Source organism: Falco biarmicus, chromosome 14 (genome assembly GCF_023638135.1).
Source record: "Falco biarmicus isolate bFalBia1 chromosome 14, bFalBia1.pri, whole genome shotgun sequence".
Taxonomy (NCBI): domain Eukaryota; kingdom Metazoa; phylum Chordata; class Aves; order Falconiformes; family Falconidae; genus Falco; species Falco biarmicus.
The window spans coordinates 634,557-653,395 of record NC_079301.1 but is presented as its reverse complement, the minus strand read 5'-3'; the positions used below and the strand labels follow the sequence as shown (position 1 = coordinate 653,395).

At 52.6% G+C, this 18,839-nt stretch overlaps 1 protein-coding gene across 1 annotated transcript in view; it reads right to left on the bottom strand.

Annotated features, from left to right (window-relative positions):
* AR (androgen receptor) overlaps positions 1-15,308 on the bottom strand; it is a 60,408-nt gene extending 45,100 nt beyond the window's left edge. The window contains exon 1 of the mRNA XM_056360202.1: positions 13,775-15,308. Within this exon, the coding sequence (XP_056216177.1) occupies positions 13,775-14,709 (935 nt within the window). The 5' untranslated portion in view covers positions 14,710-15,308. The remainder of the gene's footprint in view (positions 1-13,774) is intronic.
* Positions 15,309-18,839: the final 3,531 nt, after the last annotated feature.

The following is an 18,839-nucleotide window of genomic DNA, read 5'->3' as shown; positions in this document are numbered from 1 at the left end:
TCCACGGGTAGAAGACACATGCCACAAGTGCACGCACACACACGATCCAAGAAAAAAAAACATAGATTACCCGAACAGTATTTGCGTGCAGTATTTCATTTTCCAGTTAATACACCTAATTTCGACCCAGATGACGGCAATTAACTTGATGCGCACACAAATCACTTTTCTCCTTTTCTGTCTTTTGTAAGAGGAAAGAGAAGCTGCCGAGATAGCCCACCCAAACGCTCCCCAGCAGCACATCAGGGAATGCGTGGATGCTGCTGCTGCCCGCTCCAGATAGGCGGGGAGGGGAAGGAGGCAGGAGCCTCTGCTAGGAAATCACTGACACAGAAGCTTGTGCCTGGACTCTGTTCTCAGCACAAGGGCCAAGGTCAAAACATTTTTCTGCCATTTCTAACCAGCAAAGAAGCTAATGCAGATAAAATATGTCATGCTGAAGGGTTGGTGAGAAAACGGCAGAAAAAGAAGTAAAGTATCATCTTGGGAAAGACAAGCAGCAGCCTTCTAAGGTATCCCTCAAGCAGCAAGAACACAGGGGGAGAGGAAGCGAAGTCCAGGTTTTTCTCACCTTTTCCCCAGAACCGAACGTGTCCCAGTGATTCTATGAAATGTGTTTTAGGAAACCTGCAGCCTCCCCTCTGGCATTTGTGGGGATTGCTCCCGATGGCAGCAATTCCAGGAACAGTCAGCAGGACAGTGGTCTGGCAGCATGGGTGAAGATGCTGCTGTAATGTGGGATTTACCCCCAAGGCTCTTCCCAAAGCCGCTGGCTGCAGCCAACCCCTGTTTCTAGTCCCCACAGGAGCACATCAGTGCAGAGGGAGAGGGCACCCACCCAGCGCATACCCACCCATCCTCAGACGATTCACCAGCATCCCAGACTGCCCAGGCTTTGGCAGGAGCTTAATCCCAGGCTTAGCAGTCGGTGCTGGCACCTCGGATCAGATGGCCAGCATCCAGGGACATCCCCCCCAGCACCACCTGTCAAAGACACCTGCCTACAGACATTACAGATAAATCATTGTAACGATGGCCAAGCACAGCACGTGGGCCGTGGCTGGGACACTGCACAGCATGCTGAAGCAGCTCTCCACACTCCGAACAGAACAAGCCGGGCTCTGCTGGCCCCAGCACACAGCGAGTGTGTCCTGCGGGCAGTCTGGCTCTCTGGGGTGCAGACCCACCGAGATCCACTACGGTTACGTACGGTAAGACGTGCCTGGCTGCCCTCCCCAGTGAACCCACGGCACAGCTGCCTGCGGTGCTCCCTTGCTCTCACCGCAAAGGATGCCCCGTACAAACACTACTGGTGTTCCAGTATTGGGGGTTCTGCACTGACTTTCTAAGCCTTATTTAAGACACAGTTTTTGTTTCCAGAGCTGTTTTGGAAGTGGCAGCCACCTTGCCTGCAATCTCGAGGAGCTCAGCGTGGTTCATGGCATCGCATAGCCCCTCAGCAGCCCAACGCCCTGAGCACCACGATGGAGGGTCGCAGCCAGCCCCTCCAGCAAAAACACAGGCTTATCCACTGCTCTTCACTGGGGACTGTTACTTATTTATTACGGTGTGCTCCATTCCACTTTGTGATTGCACAGGAAAGTCACCAGGAGACCCGCAGAGAGCTTGGGGCATAATCCACCCTGTGCAGATATGAGATGCCTGGAGCCAGGCAGCATCCAGTTCCTGCCCCAGTGGGATGGGTGCCCACTGCCCAGGGAAAGGGCAGCATCTATAAATATCTGTAGAGCTGGGCTAGATTTTTCAGATGACTTCTACCACAGTAAAATCACTTAATCTGTGGTCTATGTCCCAACAAACCATTCCTACTGCTTCTGAGGATGTGTCAGCATTTGACTTCGTTTGTTCTCATTACTTTAAAAGGCCTCCCCAGACCCAGGGCTGCAGAGTTTCAAGCCGCAGAGGAGCGCGGGTGACCTTGATCTTTCTGGCTTCTGCTCAGATTGCATTAAACAGGAAAAAAGCAGTGGCAGAGATCAGCCCGAGCCAAGCCTGCCCTCCCTGCCGGTCCCATGTCCTCCTGCCCACTGCCCGTGCAGGCACCTGGGGAGCACAGAGGCTCCTGCCCGCATCCCCCAGGTGAGATGCTGCACTCCCATAACCCCTCCACTGCAAACACTGTGCTGGCAGCCTGAGCTGGACGGGGTCGGACATCCCTGAGGACAGTACTCGGGTCTGCTGAAGTAAACGGGATTATTGACAGGGGGTACAGTCCAGTGCATGAGTACGCTTCCATGGGACTCTTCCAAAACCCAGCACAAAACCCAACCCGTTCCCCCAGGAACCAGCTCCAACAGCTGCCAGGGCCCATGGCCATTCCGGTGCTCCGAGGGCCTGCTGCCAAAGGTTTGCTCCCACAAACCTCATCCCCCTCTCCTTTCTGCAAAGGAGGAATAACACCTATTTTGCATGGTTGCCTGGAGGCTAACTGAATTGCTGCTCGTAAACGCTTCAGAAGAAAAGTGCCATAAAGGCAAAAAGTACTATTACTGGTAGTATTTTTATTACATTAGAGGATACATTGAACTTCACTTTAAAATACTCGTGAGAAGAATCAGGGTTCCAAACATTATTTTTATACCAAAATAAAACCCAAGCACAGGTTGCAGTAACTGCCAGCACTGCCTGCGGCAGGCACCTCGCCCCGGCAATGCAGGGCACGGCTCTGCCAGTGGCAGCTCCTCCCGTGCTTTGCCCCACACCGAGAGCTGGCAGAAGGATTGATGTAGCTGGACATGAATAATTAACACAGATCAGTAGACAAGACAGAGACAGCAGTGGATACAGAGAAAGGGAATATGGAGAAGAATATGAAGAACCTCCATCACAAGTCTTTGCCATGACAACTGGGTCAATTTCTTCTTATTTTAATGAGCTTACCCATACCACTATTATTGTTCAAAAATAAAGCCAGTTCTGTCCACACAGTGTGCAGCAACTATCGATGCCAGGGCCACCAGCCCACCCGAGTTAAAATCCCAAAGTGACCAAACTGCTTTCCTCCACCGCAGGAAAACCAGCAGAGCCTGGCTCCTCCGTGGCATTCAGCCTCGAGCACCAGGTCAGGGTGGGATGAGGTCACTCCGCCTCAAAAACCAGGAATGCTCATCCACGGAAGTGCAGCCAAGTCCCCCCGTACAGCATACCCAAACCTACAGATACCCTCCACTGACCCCTAAAACAGACCAGAGGTCCCCGGGGAACCACAGACCAGCTGAAGGCTGCTGCCCCAAAGCTTTGGCAATGCCTGCTGAGCCGTGCCAAAGCATGGCACACCCAGCCCAGCAGCCCCCACACACAGCAGAGCTGAGGTTTCTCTCGCTTCTTCCCACCGTCACTGCCAGCGCTGGCTTCTCACCACCCTGTTGTCACAACCAGCATCGTGCTCAGAATCACTGAATGACAGAAAATGACCAACACCTCTACATTTCTTCTTCCCTTTCCCTGCTTCAGTACTGCCCTGTATCCTGTAAATCCCAAGCCCTGAAACACCTCCCTCCCAAAGGACAAACGGTTTCACCAGCCAAGGGCACAGCTCACCTGCCCAGCCAGACTCCAGCTCACTCGGCTGGCAGCTCCCTCAAGGTCCAGACTCAACTCCCCCTGCACGCACTGCAAGCAGAGGATGGATGCCTCCCACAGCCCCAGCCTCAGCCCTGGGGCTTCCCACCGAGAGCGCAGGACATCACAGTGATCCTTCAGCACCAGCACAGGAGCGCAGCAACAGGCCAGGCTCCCTGTCCCGCTCGCCAGCAAAGCACTCGGTCAGCAGGACACCGCCACCAGCACCATCAGCCCTGCGGGGACACGACGACCTTTGCCACCCCCTCTTTTTTCTCAAAGCAACATTTCTGCTTTCTGCTGCACAGCACAAACCTGAAGTTCACAAGACAACTTCTTTTATAGGTTTTTGCTTTTTCAAGCAAATGCTGTTAACAGCCAGCCCTGATTTCCTGCCCTTGGGTCCCCAAACTCTTCCCAAAGGAGGCTCGTCGCTCTGCAGCTGCAGCCTGTGAAACGGAGACCTCTGCACGGCCACACTGAAGCTCCAGCCACCCTGCTGACTTAGGCGCTACCTCAGACCTGCGAGTGATGGGGCCACTGGCAGTGTATTGTCCTCACCCCTAAGGGTGTATGTAAAGTCTAAGATATGCTTCTCATTCCCCAAAATAAATGAGCATCTTTATTCAGCTTTATGTCATATGACCCACCTCTGCAAAAGATCTGAACTACAAGGCATCTACAAGAAAATGAATGTGCTTTTCTGTATCAGGTAAGAGTTTTTTGCATCCTTCTACTGTTCATATTCAACGTCAAGTCCTAAGTTACACTTTATACTAATTAATTTAAAGCTTTTAGAATCACAGAATTGTTTAGGTTGGAAAAGACCTTTAAGACCATCAAACCCAACCGTTAACCCGGCACTGCCAAGCCCACTACCAAGCATGCCCCTAAGTGCCACATCTACAAGTCCTTTAAATCCCTCCAGGGATGGTGACTCCACCACCTTCCTGGGTAGCCTGTTCCAGTGCTTGACAACCCTTAGGGTGATGAAATTTTTCCTAATGTCCAATCTAAACCTCCCCTGGTGCAACTTGGGGCCGTTCCCTCTTGTCTTATGCAGAGCAAAACAAGCTTCTGCAAGGACCCGCACACGTGCCAACACCTGATGCACCTCCTGCACTGCTGCACCCCAGCCCCCCCTATCCCGCTCCCTCGCCCTGGGAGCACGCTGCGGGGGGCTGCAGCCGTCACAGCTCCCCTGGCTACAGAAGGTAAGCGGTGACAGCATGTGCACATGCAACACGGTGCTCCATATATGGCACAGCACAAGCACAGCATCCGGCATCCAGGAACCAAACCCACTGAGCCGCGTGCCTGGCCCAGCCCAGACTGCAGGACCAACCCTTCAGGCAGCTGGTCTGCCCTCGGCAGCCAAGGATGAGGGGGAAAGGATGCAGGACACAGATCTGGTAGCGCTCCCACCTGAGGCAAGCTGCAGCAGGGCAGTGATGCCCCATAGGTGAATGCCGGATCTCAGTGCTGGGGTGACAGCATTCCCATTCCCAACACCTGGCAATGTGACCCCTCAGCACACACCACGTCCTACCAGCGTACTGGGAGGTAATGCATCCACTGCTGTCCTCGCAACTTCTTCAAAGAACACTAACAAGATCCAGACAGTGGTCCTGCACCCATCACCCACTGGACCACGAAGCTTAGGCTGTAGGGAGGGATCCTGAGCAAGTTTCTGGTCCTCCTAAGTCCATGCTGCTGGGCATGCTTCTCACACAGATCTGTAGCGGCCAGAAAGGATCCGCCACGTGTTCCCTGCTGGTATCTGTGCCAGCCTGTGCGGGAGGAGAAGACCTCTTAACCCCTGGTAGCAACAAGAAGTTGCAATACCGCCATTTGGTTTGTAATCCAACAACCGTGAAAAAAGGAGGAAGACAGTACAGACAGGACAGCACGCCGGCCCTGGCCGGGTACTAAGAGACGACTATCTGACTCTTAATTGTTCACCGGGCATAAGTGCTCCACTAAAATGGGAGGCTGGACATCTACCTCTTGTACACGCTGTCTCCTGGCTCTCTTGAGGAAAAGAAAGAGCTGGAAAGGATCCGGTACCCACACAGAAAACTTTGCTGTTGCTGCATGCCTATGAAATGGTGTAGAAATGGGTTCACCCACGGTGAGAAGAGATCAGCTCTGGCAAATGCTCACATCTTACCTAATGATAATAACACAGGAAGGTACCCGTGCCCTCTGTGTCACGTCACCAATTTGAGGTGGCATCAAGAAGCAGCCTCTTCCAAGATGACACAAGTCAGTTGGCCTGTCCAAGATGACTTTGCGGTGTTTGCTTTGTGTTGGTTTCCAGCACAGATGTCCCCTTTGCAGAAAACATTCTTCAAAAAAAGACAATTCACTTGAAATTGCAACAAATATTGAAATAAACTGAAAAAGAGGAGGAAAAGACCATGTCTTGTAAGCCCTTCAGGCCGCTAGGTTCATGTGATGCTTCTTGCTTAGCACTGCCTCCTGGCTCATGATGCCATACTTTTTTTTTTTTTTTTTCCACTTGCAAATGCATGCAAGACTGCTAACACCCTGAAAATGCAGTGGGGAATAGAGCAAAATGGGCAAAGCTGATACCTCCTAAGCCACATAGATCATCTTGCAATGAGACACCAAACAATAAAATCCTCCTTTAAAAAGTCACGTGTATGTGGAGGTGTAAGGTTTGCTGGGCTATTACGTCAAGATTCCTGTGAGCTGTAACAGCGAAGGAGGGTTTTGAGGAACTGCAGAGGCTGCTTGGGACCCAAGCTCATTTGATAAATTTAAAATGTTCCATGGGATGATAAGATAATACAATTCTTTTTTCTTTAATATTTAACTTTGTAATTATTTTTTTTAATTTAGCCTACAATCACAAGTGGAAAGTATCCATTTCAAATAAACAGCCTACTGAAGCAGCCCAGTGGACAGCCACCAGCGAGCACACCAAGGACTGAAAACCAATTGCAGTAACAATTGCCAATACTGAAACTGCAAATCAGAAGAGCCATTTTAAAATCAGCAATTTATAAAATACGAAGAAGCTCAGTCTAATACAAAAATGTAATTAATATGACTGACAGAAAAATCCAATGATCTGAACTAATGCTATTACAAATTAATTTTAACTCTGTGAAATAAAACAGCTTTTGTCATACCAAAACAAAATGTTCCCAAAGGACTAAAACATTTCCTACACTTTAGGAAATTTTGGAATTTCTTTCTGCAATAAATTGCAACATTTCCAGCTTTTCTCCCAGGTCAGGAGCACATTTTTTTCTCCTCATCATGCACAGATTTCTGATCAGCTCCAGTTTTCACTATGCTTTTTCCTTGAACTGCCCATCTGAATTCTGCTTCTGAAGTACCGCATGCCTTTACCTCCCCTTCACCCGAGAGATGCAACTCAAACTGCCACGCTGGGTGGGCACAGAGGGAGCTGCTGCCTGGAGCCAAGCGCGGCCTTGGAGGGTCCTTGGGGCAGCGGCAAGGGGAGCTGGGCATCCCCCAGAGCGGCAGCCCGGGCATCCCACAGCACTCTGTAGTCACTGCCTCACTACAGTGTTTCTGCTGTAATTCCTGCTGGAACTGTCCCACACCTTCCTCAGTGCCAGACGAGATTTCCAGGAATCGCCAGCTCCATGCCGCAGGGACACACTGGCACAGCCACACGCTCCCGACACGAGCACCCACAGACGTGCCAGAGGCTGCTCAGCATGGCACGGCCCCTGTCCCACGCTAGCCCACTACGCTGCAATGCCCACGGCTGCTTTCAGCAACACGGGGGCAGATCATCACCGAGCGTGGCCATGGCTGCACTGCCTGGCACCCACCAGCAGCACCAGTGTCCTCCCACCGGGTGTGGGCAGCAGCCCCAGGGCAGGAGTGTCCCGAAGGAAGGGGTCACCCTGCCCCGGGGGCTGGTGCCCCTCCCCACTGTGCTGATCCTGCCCCGGGGGCTGGTGCCCATCCCCATGATGCTGATCCTGCCCCGGGGGCTGGTGCCCGTCCCCACAGCCCCCCAAGAACGGAACATTCGTGGAAAGGTGCAGCTGTGCAGTGGCGCATTTTTCTTTCAGTTGTGGCCATATGCAAAGTCCCAGGTTCCTACGTGGGCACAAAACGTGCGTTATCTCTCAGTCACAACCAGTATTTTGAAATATAGTGCCCTTTGGTCCTCAGAAAAAGCACCAAATCACCACCAGCTCTTAACTAGCTCTCCATGGCTGGAACGAAGGTCTCACAACAAGAAAGCCAACGGGTTATACTACAGACTGGCTGCAAGAAGTAATGCAAAGCACAGCTATCATCTGCATAACAAATAAATACCGGTGAATACTGTGAACAGCAGAAAAAAACCATAAAAGCTGTACAAGCAGAACAGCAAACCCCTTACAGCTTCCTGCCCTGAAGGCCTCAGTAACACAGGGCAGAGTACACAAAACGCCTGCAGAACTCAAACCCACCCGTTCTCTTTAAAGCTTCTCATGCATTATGCAGAGAAATTTTCTGAATTCTCAGCCACTCTTTTCTATGCCAAGTGCCACGTAGAGCTTCTCCTTTTGTTGCAACCAGCACTTAAGAGAACCAGGGGGAAAAGTAATTGCTGTTGATATCAAGCGTGAGACTTTACAACCAGTTTCCAGAGGGTCTAAGAGCTTCAAAAATTCAAGATACGGGGAGAAGAGGATGAGAAAGCATGGAAGAGGATGGGGCAAAGTCTGCCTTCAACCATTTTATAATGAACGGCTGGAAAGGCAAGGAGATGTTTTGTGCTGTTAAGAGCGGATGGGCAGGTCCCACACAAGCTCACTGCGCACCCGTGCCCTCCATAGCCTGTCCCTTAACGAGGTGATGCATCTCCCCTTCCCCGAGGGGAAGGGTGAGCTGGGGACCGGGGGAAGTCAGCAAGAGAGGGAATAGAGGGAGAGACAGACAGAGGAGGGAGGGGGAAAGGACAAGACCATTTTATGATACTCGGTATGTGATACGGAAATACTAAGAAAGCCCCAAACCAAAAGCAACTGAATGGAAGGAGCAAGCTGGAAAATAAAGAACACTGGAAATGGTTATTTCTCCTTCACTCATTGCCACAGACATAAATCCCAATTTAATGGCAAAGGAAAGGGCTGTGCCAGCCCCTCGAACAGAGCTTCCACCACCATTCCAGCACCAAACTGGGGTGAGGCCTGGGGGTACCAACACTTCGTTAATGCCCATGGGTTCAGCCAGTGCGTTACCACAAGGACCATGATCCTTCCAGCCTGGAGAGTTTTCTGGGCAGTTCTGGGCATCTTCAAAAGAAAACAGCCCATCCCTCTGTGAGTTAGGCCACCGGGACCAGGCTCCCAAGGTGGATTTCACGGTGCACCCAGCATCGAGGCAAACAGCCCGTCTTTCGAAAGGGCTGATTGCTGCCCTCCCGCCACCATGGGCTGCCCCTAGGTGACCAGCTGTGGAAAAGGGAAATCTCATTTATCGATTTAAACGAAATCTAGCTCATGGGAAAGACTACATAAATCAGCACCTTCAAAATGAAATGAAAACCAGTCAGCTAGCTGAGCATGGAAGAAAATAAATGAGCTTTGGCTTGCATGTCACAGCTCTTGAGGCAGCAGCTCTCAGGAGCAAGAGCAAGGAGCCACGGCTGCTGTCCCATCCCTGCTCTCTCCCCAGTCATGACGGGCTCGCTGCATCCCCTGCTATTTAGCAAGATTCAGGCTCGAGCAGAACTTCAACGTCGCGGCTACTCCAGCTATCCAGCCTCAGCCTGTCACTTGTTTCACAGCCTTAACTCAGGCCGCAACAGACAAGCGTCCCGCCACGGCTGGGTAGCGTGCCACCTCACACCTAGGGGAGTCCCGACTCCTCTGAACCAGGCACAGCACCATGGCAGGACTGGTGCTTTCTGCTGTGTTTCAAACAGCCTTGTCATGCCTGTCAGCAGGGACAAGAACTGAAAGGTGATGAGAAAGAATTTTTACACTAGAAAGCATTAAAAAAATATTCTTCCTCATCACCTTTCAGTTCTTCCCCTTTTATCAGGAACCATCAAAAAGCTTTAGCACATCAATGATTTTCCCAGCCACCCGAAGTTTCCCATCCATGGATCCACACCAGCAGCTGCGGACCACGAGTACGTATTACGAGGCCGGCCAGAGGGACAGCCTGCAGAACCAGCATTCTTCCATGCACAGCTCGTCTTCAAAAGAAATATTTACACAATATCATCACCGGGCACTGCAGGGCAGCTGGCTACTGGCAGCCCAGAGAATGGCCTCCTGCCTGGTCTCACCTGTTAGTGTAATAACCTGCCCTTGATCTTTTTATCGGAATCTTATCTCCTCCTTCAATAGGTAGAAATTATTAAAGGTATTATCTGTAAGCGGTATCACAATTACATAGCTGGCCACAAAGAGATTAGATAGCCATTATGCCAGGTGATGCATAAACACATGGCACTCGCCCAAGCTGATTACAACCCAACAGAAGAAAGGGATCTGCAGGCAGGTGTGACCAGCAAACACAGGGATACCAAACAGGTAACAGTCGTAATAGCAAATGCCACTTAAAAAACATCTGAAACTACATGGACAGATTTTTCTGAGCCAATTATGCCCTAAATCCCTTTATCACCTTTGTTTCCACTGCTTCTTTGATTCCACTTTAGCTTAAACCAAATAGGCCTGCACCACTCACCCACTGCTGTGTTTTCGTCTTACAAGTAATTTTGACACCATAACCTTGGATTTATTCTAGCAACGCTGTGTGTCACTCTTAAAACAGGTTATTTAGTCACCTCAGAGATCACTGGTAGTAATTATGCAATAAGCAGAGCACAAAGATAAACAGCTATGAGTCCACAGTAGAAAAAGCTTGGATTAATTCGCTAATTATACATAAGCATTACTGGCACAAACAGGTACACCACACCAAAAGCTTTAAATTAAATCAAATGGTGTTAATGCCTTTAGTTCCCTGTGTAGTGTTTGAGTGCCTCTAAGCGCAAGCAAATCCCCCCTTCGCACAGGCGAAGGGGCAGGAGCAGTCATGGCTCAGCACTGGTGCCAGCAGCCAGCCCAGCACCTGCACAGCACCCACCATGCCACACAACGACCAGGAGCACTCCTGCCCGGGGGGGCACCTGAATTCCTCCTGTCGCATCTGTTGGCTCCTGAGGCAATCCCTGGCAGCTGACAGCATCATTTTCTGAGCTGTGCATGCTGTATCCCAGACCGAGGTGGAAGCCAGCATTCAATTTTTCCCGAACAAACCCACAAGCAGTCCAGCCCTGCTCTCTCAAAGCTTTAAAATCTTCTGTTCGAAACCCAAACCGATGGTCATTTATATAAAGGGTTATATATATATATAAACCTTTATATATATAATATATAAAGACCCCAAGTATTACGCAGCTGTTCATGTTTTAGTGTCATAAATGGGGAGGGAATATGTGTGTGTAACTCAAGAGACACCCACCTGTACCTGACACAGACTGCACCAGGGCAGGGCAGGGGTTCTGAAGAGAGCTTCACCCTGGAGGGAAGAGATGCGATCCCGCTAGCACAAAGCAGGACCATTCAAAAAGACAAAGAACAAGGAGCAACACACCTTAGAATGCTCCTTACTGTTCAAAGATGACTGGGCTGCACCCGCAGCTGCCACTGCTGGCACTGCAGCAGCGCAGGGACCTGACACGCACCTCTCCTTAGGCTGGTAAAGCTGCAGCGAATCCACAGAAGCGGCCCCAACACTCTCAGAAAATGCAGAGGCTACATTTTCCAAGGCTAAGAGGGTAAAGCTTTCCATGCAATGCCACAAAAGGCAGGAAATTAAACCTAGCGTTACAAGCTTGCAGGGGGGCACAGGTCCAAAGCAGACCACCCTCCGGCGAGGGAACTCTACAACGAAGCGGTTCAGCTCTCATGACCCTTTTTCCTTGCCAGCGCTGCTGCCTGGGAGGCTGGTACACGATCCACTGCCATCAGCTCTGGCTGCAGCGGAGACTGCTCATTGCACTGGCACTGCTACATATCCAGGAGAAAATCAAAAGCCCCAGTTAATAGAGACTTTGCTGGGATGAAATACAAACCCAGCAGTGAATAACATGTAGGGCTTTAGCCAGACCACAAAAGACCTTTCCACTTTTCTTACAGCATTTTAAAATTGCATCCAAACACAGAGAATGTTGTAAATACTGTCAGCTCATCACGCCCTTGCAGTAGCCATGTAATGCTGTACGAGCAACAGAGATCGAAGGACAAGGTAATGGTATTTTAAAAGGTCTCTGCAGTAGCTCCAACTCCACTGATCCCTGCACAAGTCTGCCAGCAGGAGCCCAGGCCTCCTCAGAGCTGCAGTGCCAGGGGAAGCGGAGACAGAGATCCAGCACACTGAACGGAGCCATAAGGAAGCAGAGGGGACAGTATTTCTCACAGGATTAAGGGAGACGTCATTTATCACTAAGGCAAGACTTGGGCAAAATTTACCTGCTGCCCAGGTCCAGCCCCTATGGTTGCCAACCGACCACCACCTAAGCCCAAACCTGTTTTCCTTAACGCGATACTCCCTGTCTGTGCATGGTTGTACTGCACAGGCTTCGCAGGTGAACAAACCATCACATTTTTGAGCCTTTCGCTATCAAGAACATGCATCATCCATCAACAGCATTCAGACAGTTGAACCTCGCCAACTCTATTCATCCCTGCTCACTCTGCCCTGATTTTGGCAGGGATTTATCCAGACTCCAGAGGAAAATACATAGGGTACACACAACTGCCACCAGTACGACACTCACAGCTGGACTCATTTTGACCTGTCCTTACTTTTATCCCTTTTGTTTTTACCAAGCCCTCAACTTCTTCATAAAATGCCTGAGTAAATTATTGTGTGGATGATGATTACTACACTGCGCCAGTAAAGCTGTGAGCACTTTAAAGCAACAAAACAAGCACAAAAGCATGAGCAGTTGCCCTGTGCTAATTTAAAGGGAAAATCAAAGATTAAAATTGTTCATTTTAATCTTTGAAACAGACAACCACAGGGCATGCACGTGGGTGCAAAACTCCAACAATGCAAACCCAAGCAGAGCCCATACCAACCACCTGCAGCTGGGGCTACCTCTGAGCCAGCAAAACGATCCTTTTGCAGCCACGTTCCCACTCCCATTTCTCTCAGCTGCAGCGATTCTCTCATGCAGCAACACGGTTTGCCATGATGAAAGGTGGTGATGCAGTGTGCCCACTGCTTTAGATGGTGTATACCTATTTTACGCAGACAGTTAATCTCCTTTTCTGAGATTAATCCACCAGGAAAAAATTACTTTTGCATCAAATCCTTCTTCTCAAACAAACCTTTCCTCCTCTACTGTATTCCTAAATACTCTTATTGCTACTGTAAAACACATTTTGTATCTGTACTTAAAACAGAGCTTCAAAGCACGTGCAGTATTTCTCTGTCCATACGCTCAGCTGTTTCAGCTTGGTCTGCACAGCTTATTCTCCATTCATCTAGCTCACAGCAGAGCAAGGTGCAAGGAGAATTTTAACTGTCTCAAGATTGGTCCATGCTTCAATGAGTGCAGCATCCCGATTCCTGCATACTGCCAGCAGCTGAGAGAAGGGGGATACAGAGGCATAACACAATGAGACAAATGCAATCAGCCTTAAGGGGATGGCAGAGAATCCCAGAGTTTAGCACAGTGTATCTGGAACAATCTTGCCCAGTAAGCCCAAACTGACAGCATTTTGCTACAAGGGAAGACTCCGACAGCCAAGAAGTACATCAAGCCGGGGCAGCCAGGGCAGGGGCAGTCTGGAGCCACTGCAAGTGCCGGGCAGCAGAAGGCAGCAAGGCAGCCGAAGGGGCATGGGGTGCTGGTGCCAGTGTGATGCGGGGTGCAGGACACAGATGTGCCAGTGGGATGTGGGATGCAGGATGCCGGCAGGATGTGAGATATGGGATGTGGGGTGTTGGTGGGACGTGGGATGCTGGCGGGATGCAGCACGCAAGGTGCCGGCGGGATGCGGGGTGCAGAACGCCGGCAGGATGCGAGGTACGGGGTGCCGGTGGGAAGCGGCACAAGGGATGCCGGCAGGAGACAGGGTGCAGAATACCGGCCGGATGCGGGTCGCCGGCGGGATGCATGGGGCGGGGCGCAGCGTCCCGGCGCCGGCGGGACGCGGGTACTCACCGGCCGTCGCCGTAGCCGCCCTCGGCCCAGGGCTCCAGCTCACTCTTGATGCAGGCGGCGGGGGTGGCGAGGGGCGGCCGGCCCGCCGGGTACCAGGCGTCGGCGGGGAGCTCGGCGGGCTCGGCGGGCGGCCCGCGCCTGCAACCGAAGGGCCCGGCGGGCGGCTCGGCGCAGGGCCCGTACGGCAGCTCCTCCTCGGCGAAGAAGGCGGCCCAGGGGGGCGCGGGGCCCGGCGGGGCCAGCTCGGTGCCGTAGCAGAACGGGGCGCCCCAGCCGCCGCCCGCCGCCGGCCCGGGCGGCCCCTCCAGCTTGACACGGGTGGGCGGCGGCGCCAGGCTGAAGGCGGCGGGCGGGCGCGCCGCGGCGCCCGGCGAGCCCCGGTAGAGCCCCGGCGCGGCGGCAGCCAGGGCGGCCTCGGCGCCCGCGAAGGCGGCCGGGGCGGGCGGCGGCTCCGGCGGCTCCCCGGCGGGCGGGCGTGCGCGGGGCGCGGCGGGCAGCGCGAACATGCAGTCCTCGCGGTGCAGCGGCTCCAGCGCCTCCGGCGCCTCCAGCGCCAGCCCCATGGAGGCGGACACGGCCCGGCAGAGCTGCTTGGCGCTGTCGCCCAGCGGGTCCTCCCGGGGCGCCGGCTCGGCCTCGGGCGGCGGCGGCAGGGCGCCCGCCTCGCACAGCAGCTCCCGCAGCTCGCCGGCGCAGGGGAAGGGCGAGCCCATGGCGGGGCCGGCGCCGCCGCGGGACTCCCGGGGCGGCTGGGCGGCGGGCGAGCCCGGCGCTGCCCCGGGCGGGCTCGGCGGCGGCTGCAGGCTGCCGCCCGGCTCCTCCCGCGGCGCCTGGAAAGCCTCGCAGACGCTCTGGAAGAAGCTCTGGAAAGCGCCGCGGAAGGTCCTGCCTCCCGCCCGCGGATAAACGCGGCCGACCCCCAGCTGCACCTCCATGCCCGCCGAGCGCCCGGCGGCGAAAGCGGCGAGGGGAGGCAAGGCAGGGGTAGAGAGCCGGGCGGAGAGCCCCGCGGGCACCCCCCCGGCCGCCCCCCGCCCCCCGGCTAGCGGCGGCGCTGCCCCATCCCCGCCGCGGGGACGCGCGGGGCGCGCAACAGGCGGAGAAGTTGGTGCGGGGCGGGCGCGCAGGTGCGGCGGCTCCGCCGGGGTGGGCGGCGGGGAGACCGCCCCGCTCCGGGACCTGCGGCGGGGCCGGGGGCCCTGCGCCCGCCTTCCCCCGGCCCGGCTCCCCCTCCCAGCCCCGCGGGGCGGCCCCGGGACAGTGGGCCCGTAGCGCCGCCGCCTTTCGCCGCGGTTCCTGGGCCCGGCAGCTCACGGCGGGCGGAGCGGGACGGGACGAGACGGGACGAGGCACAGCGCCCCGCACCGCGGTCTCTGAGCGAGCGCCCGGCCGGGCGGAGCGGGAGCGCGGCTGCGGCTGCCCCCCTTCCCCGAGAGGCCGGGGCCGGGGCCAGGGGAGCGGGGCCGTGCAGCCCCGCCGCGCTCCCCGCGGCCCTGCCGGGATTCAGCACTGCTGGCCACTGTGCCCCGGCCGGCTCGGTGCGCAGCAGCCCGCGCGCCCCTGCCCGGCCGTAGCCCCCCCCGCCCCCGCCGGGCCAGGCGCCCGCTGCCTTCCCCGTGGGAGACTTGGTCCCCGCGCCCGCAGCAGCCCCCGCTCGCCCCAGCGAGAAACCGGCAGCTCAGCGCATCTTGTGTGCAGCGCGGCGCCGGTCCGCCGCGGCTGCAGGAGCCCTGCCTGGCAGGCAGTGTAGGACCGATCACAAACAAGGCTTGAGCTCCCCTTACTGGTCCTGTAACAGTCCTAAAGCAACTTCTGGTAGGCGCCGTCCCCAGGCAAGCTGCTCAGGGAATCGCACTCGTTGGAGGGGGGTTAAAACAAGCCCATTAATTTCAGCCCCTGTGGAGACAAAGGGAAAAATGTAATCATTTGTTTGCCGATGGAGAAGTGGAGCCAGTCGGGAAAACAGAGACTCATATCCAGTCTTTTAAAAGCATTTTTACAAGCCATAGAAGATAAATAAACTAAGTACAGCCAAGGGAAATTTGGCAGCATCCTCCATACTGCCTGTACAGCCAGAGGACCCTCCGTCCCCTCAGCAAAGTGGCAGCCGAAGGCAGAGGTCTGGTGCGCAAGGCGAGGGTGGCATAGCTGGCATCGCTGCCCGTTAGCGGGCAGCGGTGGGGCCAGGACTGTGCCCAGCTCCTCTGGGCCGTTGGTGAGAAAGGCTCCGGAGGAACCTTGCAGGCTTTCAGTATGAATGAAACACCAGGCTGGTTTCTAAGGACAAGTAACAGCCCCTTAAATAATAAAGGTGAAAATGAAGGGTGATACTGTAGAATATGTGCAGAGTGCCTATTCAAACGCTGGTGGGTCACATCAATCCCATCTGCAGCTCCAGAGACAGGCCCGGCTCCGTGCGGGGTCCCTCTGCTTGTGCCCCTGAAGCCCCCAGCCCAGTGACTTGGGCACAGCCCAGCCTACGCTGGCAGGGAGCTGCGGCTCCAGGTATGAGGGGAGGGAACATGTTGGGAGGATCAGAGATGTGTTTCGGAGAGATGGAAAGAAACCTGTAGAGACAAGGAGGACATTTGTGTGGCCAAGCATGAACCACATTACAAATTGTTCTTCACCTACCCGTGTGAGGGCAAGCAAGCCTGGAGGGTGCCTCTCTTGTGAGGGAAGTGTCTCCTGCAGAAGGGAGGCAGCAATGCTTTTCAAAAAGCTGGTATAAAGCCTTGACTGGATTTTCTGAAAGATTAGTACCACTAGTTCAAAGAATTATTTTTTTTTTCCTTGGACACAGATGAGTGCACGAACTCATCCTTGCTGTAACACTGATGGCCTAGCTTTACTGCAAAGCTGCTCCACACTTCAAAAACGATGGCAAAAACCTGGAGGCCCAAACCCAGGATTCACAATTGAATCTTATTATGGCATTCCCTGTAAATGTTGCAAACCCCCCCCCCCCTGTTCCAGAAAATTATCTGTTGCAACAAATCCGTGCAGATGCCTGCCAAGTGGATGCAGATTCCAGCGTCTTTGCTCTTTCAGCCTGCAATAGTTGTCAAGTCTCTGGAGTAAAATGTACGCAGTAAAACATCAAGGGGATGATACTCATGATTAGCATCAAGAAAGATATTGAAAAAAGCTGAGGACCAGAGATTAGCATAGTATCACTTGAGCAACAGATGGCTTTGTGCTTTAAAGAAAAAGCGGGTTATTTGCGCATGCAATTCTGCCAAGCTGCGTAATAGCTTTCTTTGACACCACCGTTCCCACCGAGGAAGAAACATCCTTGGTTTGTACGCACTGACAACACCATGAGCAGCAAAGACCTCAGTACGAATTAGACTTTTTATGTTCAAATAGACCTTTCTGTCTGGGATCGGATGTATTTGGGGCTTTGCATATGTCTCCTGGCTCTCTGTCTCTCGGGCTGGTGCTTATCCTGCTGTTCCTGGCATTCTCCTGGCCTCTCCTATCTTTGCAACATCTGCAGGTGCACGGATTTTCCCACAATCTGACGTTTGCTGCCGGGGTTTGTGAGATGCTAATCGCAACAGGCGCACATAAAGGAAGACAGCAAAATGGTTTATGTTCTTCTCAGTTTGCAGAGCCAACACTTTAGTTTTGACTTACTGTCTATGTGGTTAAGATGCATTGTTTTAGAAGCAATTCTGTGATTAGATCTCCACATAAATTTGAAGAAGCTAATAATTTATATATATATATATTTAATTCTATTTCTTTCCTGAAAAGGCATCTTGCAAGCGTTTTGAAGCGTTTTGTTTTCCTGGTATTTGCCTGTTTCTTTTAAAAATTATTTTAAAATAGATTTTCTGGGTGCGTATGTGTATGTCTGTGCATGCATTTTTTTAAAGGCTTCATGTATTTTACTATTTATACCTGCTTGACAAAGAAAAATCTGTACCACTAATGCACAGAGAGTGTTTCACTTGCATTTGTTATCTTACAAATATTTAAATGTAACCTTCTTTAGGTTTCAAAGTTCTTTTCCTTGTTTTGTTAAAGCTGACTTAAATATTTTCCATAAAATCACTTTCTACAGTTCAGAAGGCAGCCACAACCTCAGCTCACATCTTACATTCTCAGCTGTAATTTAATGCAGTAAAATAGGCATAGTCTATGGAAAGACCAGGCAAAACTTACACAAGTCTTTTTTCTGTATGCACGCTAAGCTGTAGTTTTGATTATCAAATTAGTGAAAAATGAGCAGCAGCATGAGCCTGGGCATTTCAGAAAAGTGGGAGCCTATGCTTCTCTTTAGAATAAAGTTGAAGAGTGTGTTACAGACTATTTGCTTGAACCTTATGTGCAGCTGTCAGTGGCTGTGGCTAAGGTATTCATGCATTTGATTTTTTTTTATTGTAAAACACTAAGGCGGGCTGAAAGTATTTTGTTTCGCTTTACTTCCTCATAAATACCGAAGTGTTCTTTTCTATGATCCAGTCGTATTTGATTTTATTCATTAAATTGGAGTGTAAGGGTTATAATAAGTTGTTTTCTGTTAAGTAAAATAGCATTAAAATCAGTAACTGGGGTGAACATCCAATCTGAAGGTGCTGCAGTTTAAAACAGATCAACATGTTTGGAGAGGCGTGCAGGGGTACGGAGTGTTTTGCTGGAGCAAAGGTGAGTGGCACCCGGCCAGTGGCACCAGCCCCATGCAGAGCTGAGCTCTGCCCATGGCTCCTGGGGGCCACCGGCACCTGGCCCCTCTCTGCCATCTCCCCACAGCCGCTTGTTTTCCTAACTGGGTAACGCGTCATGTAGGTGGAAAATAAGCCCTGAGTGAAAACAGGTCTGTGAAGGTGTGCTGCCTCCGTCCTCTGTCTGGTCAGAAGGGGCTCAGCTGTCAGCCAGGTTTGCTATCCAACATACAGCAGCGAATCCACCTGGCAACACCTGGCATTCGGAGAGGTGGCAATTTGTATCATGGGGCAGAGGAGTGAAAAGAGACAAATAAAGCAGATATTTTGAAAATAAAATACGTCAAGTGTGTAAAATGATTTTAAGAGAAGCGTCACCTTCTCCTTTATGAGTG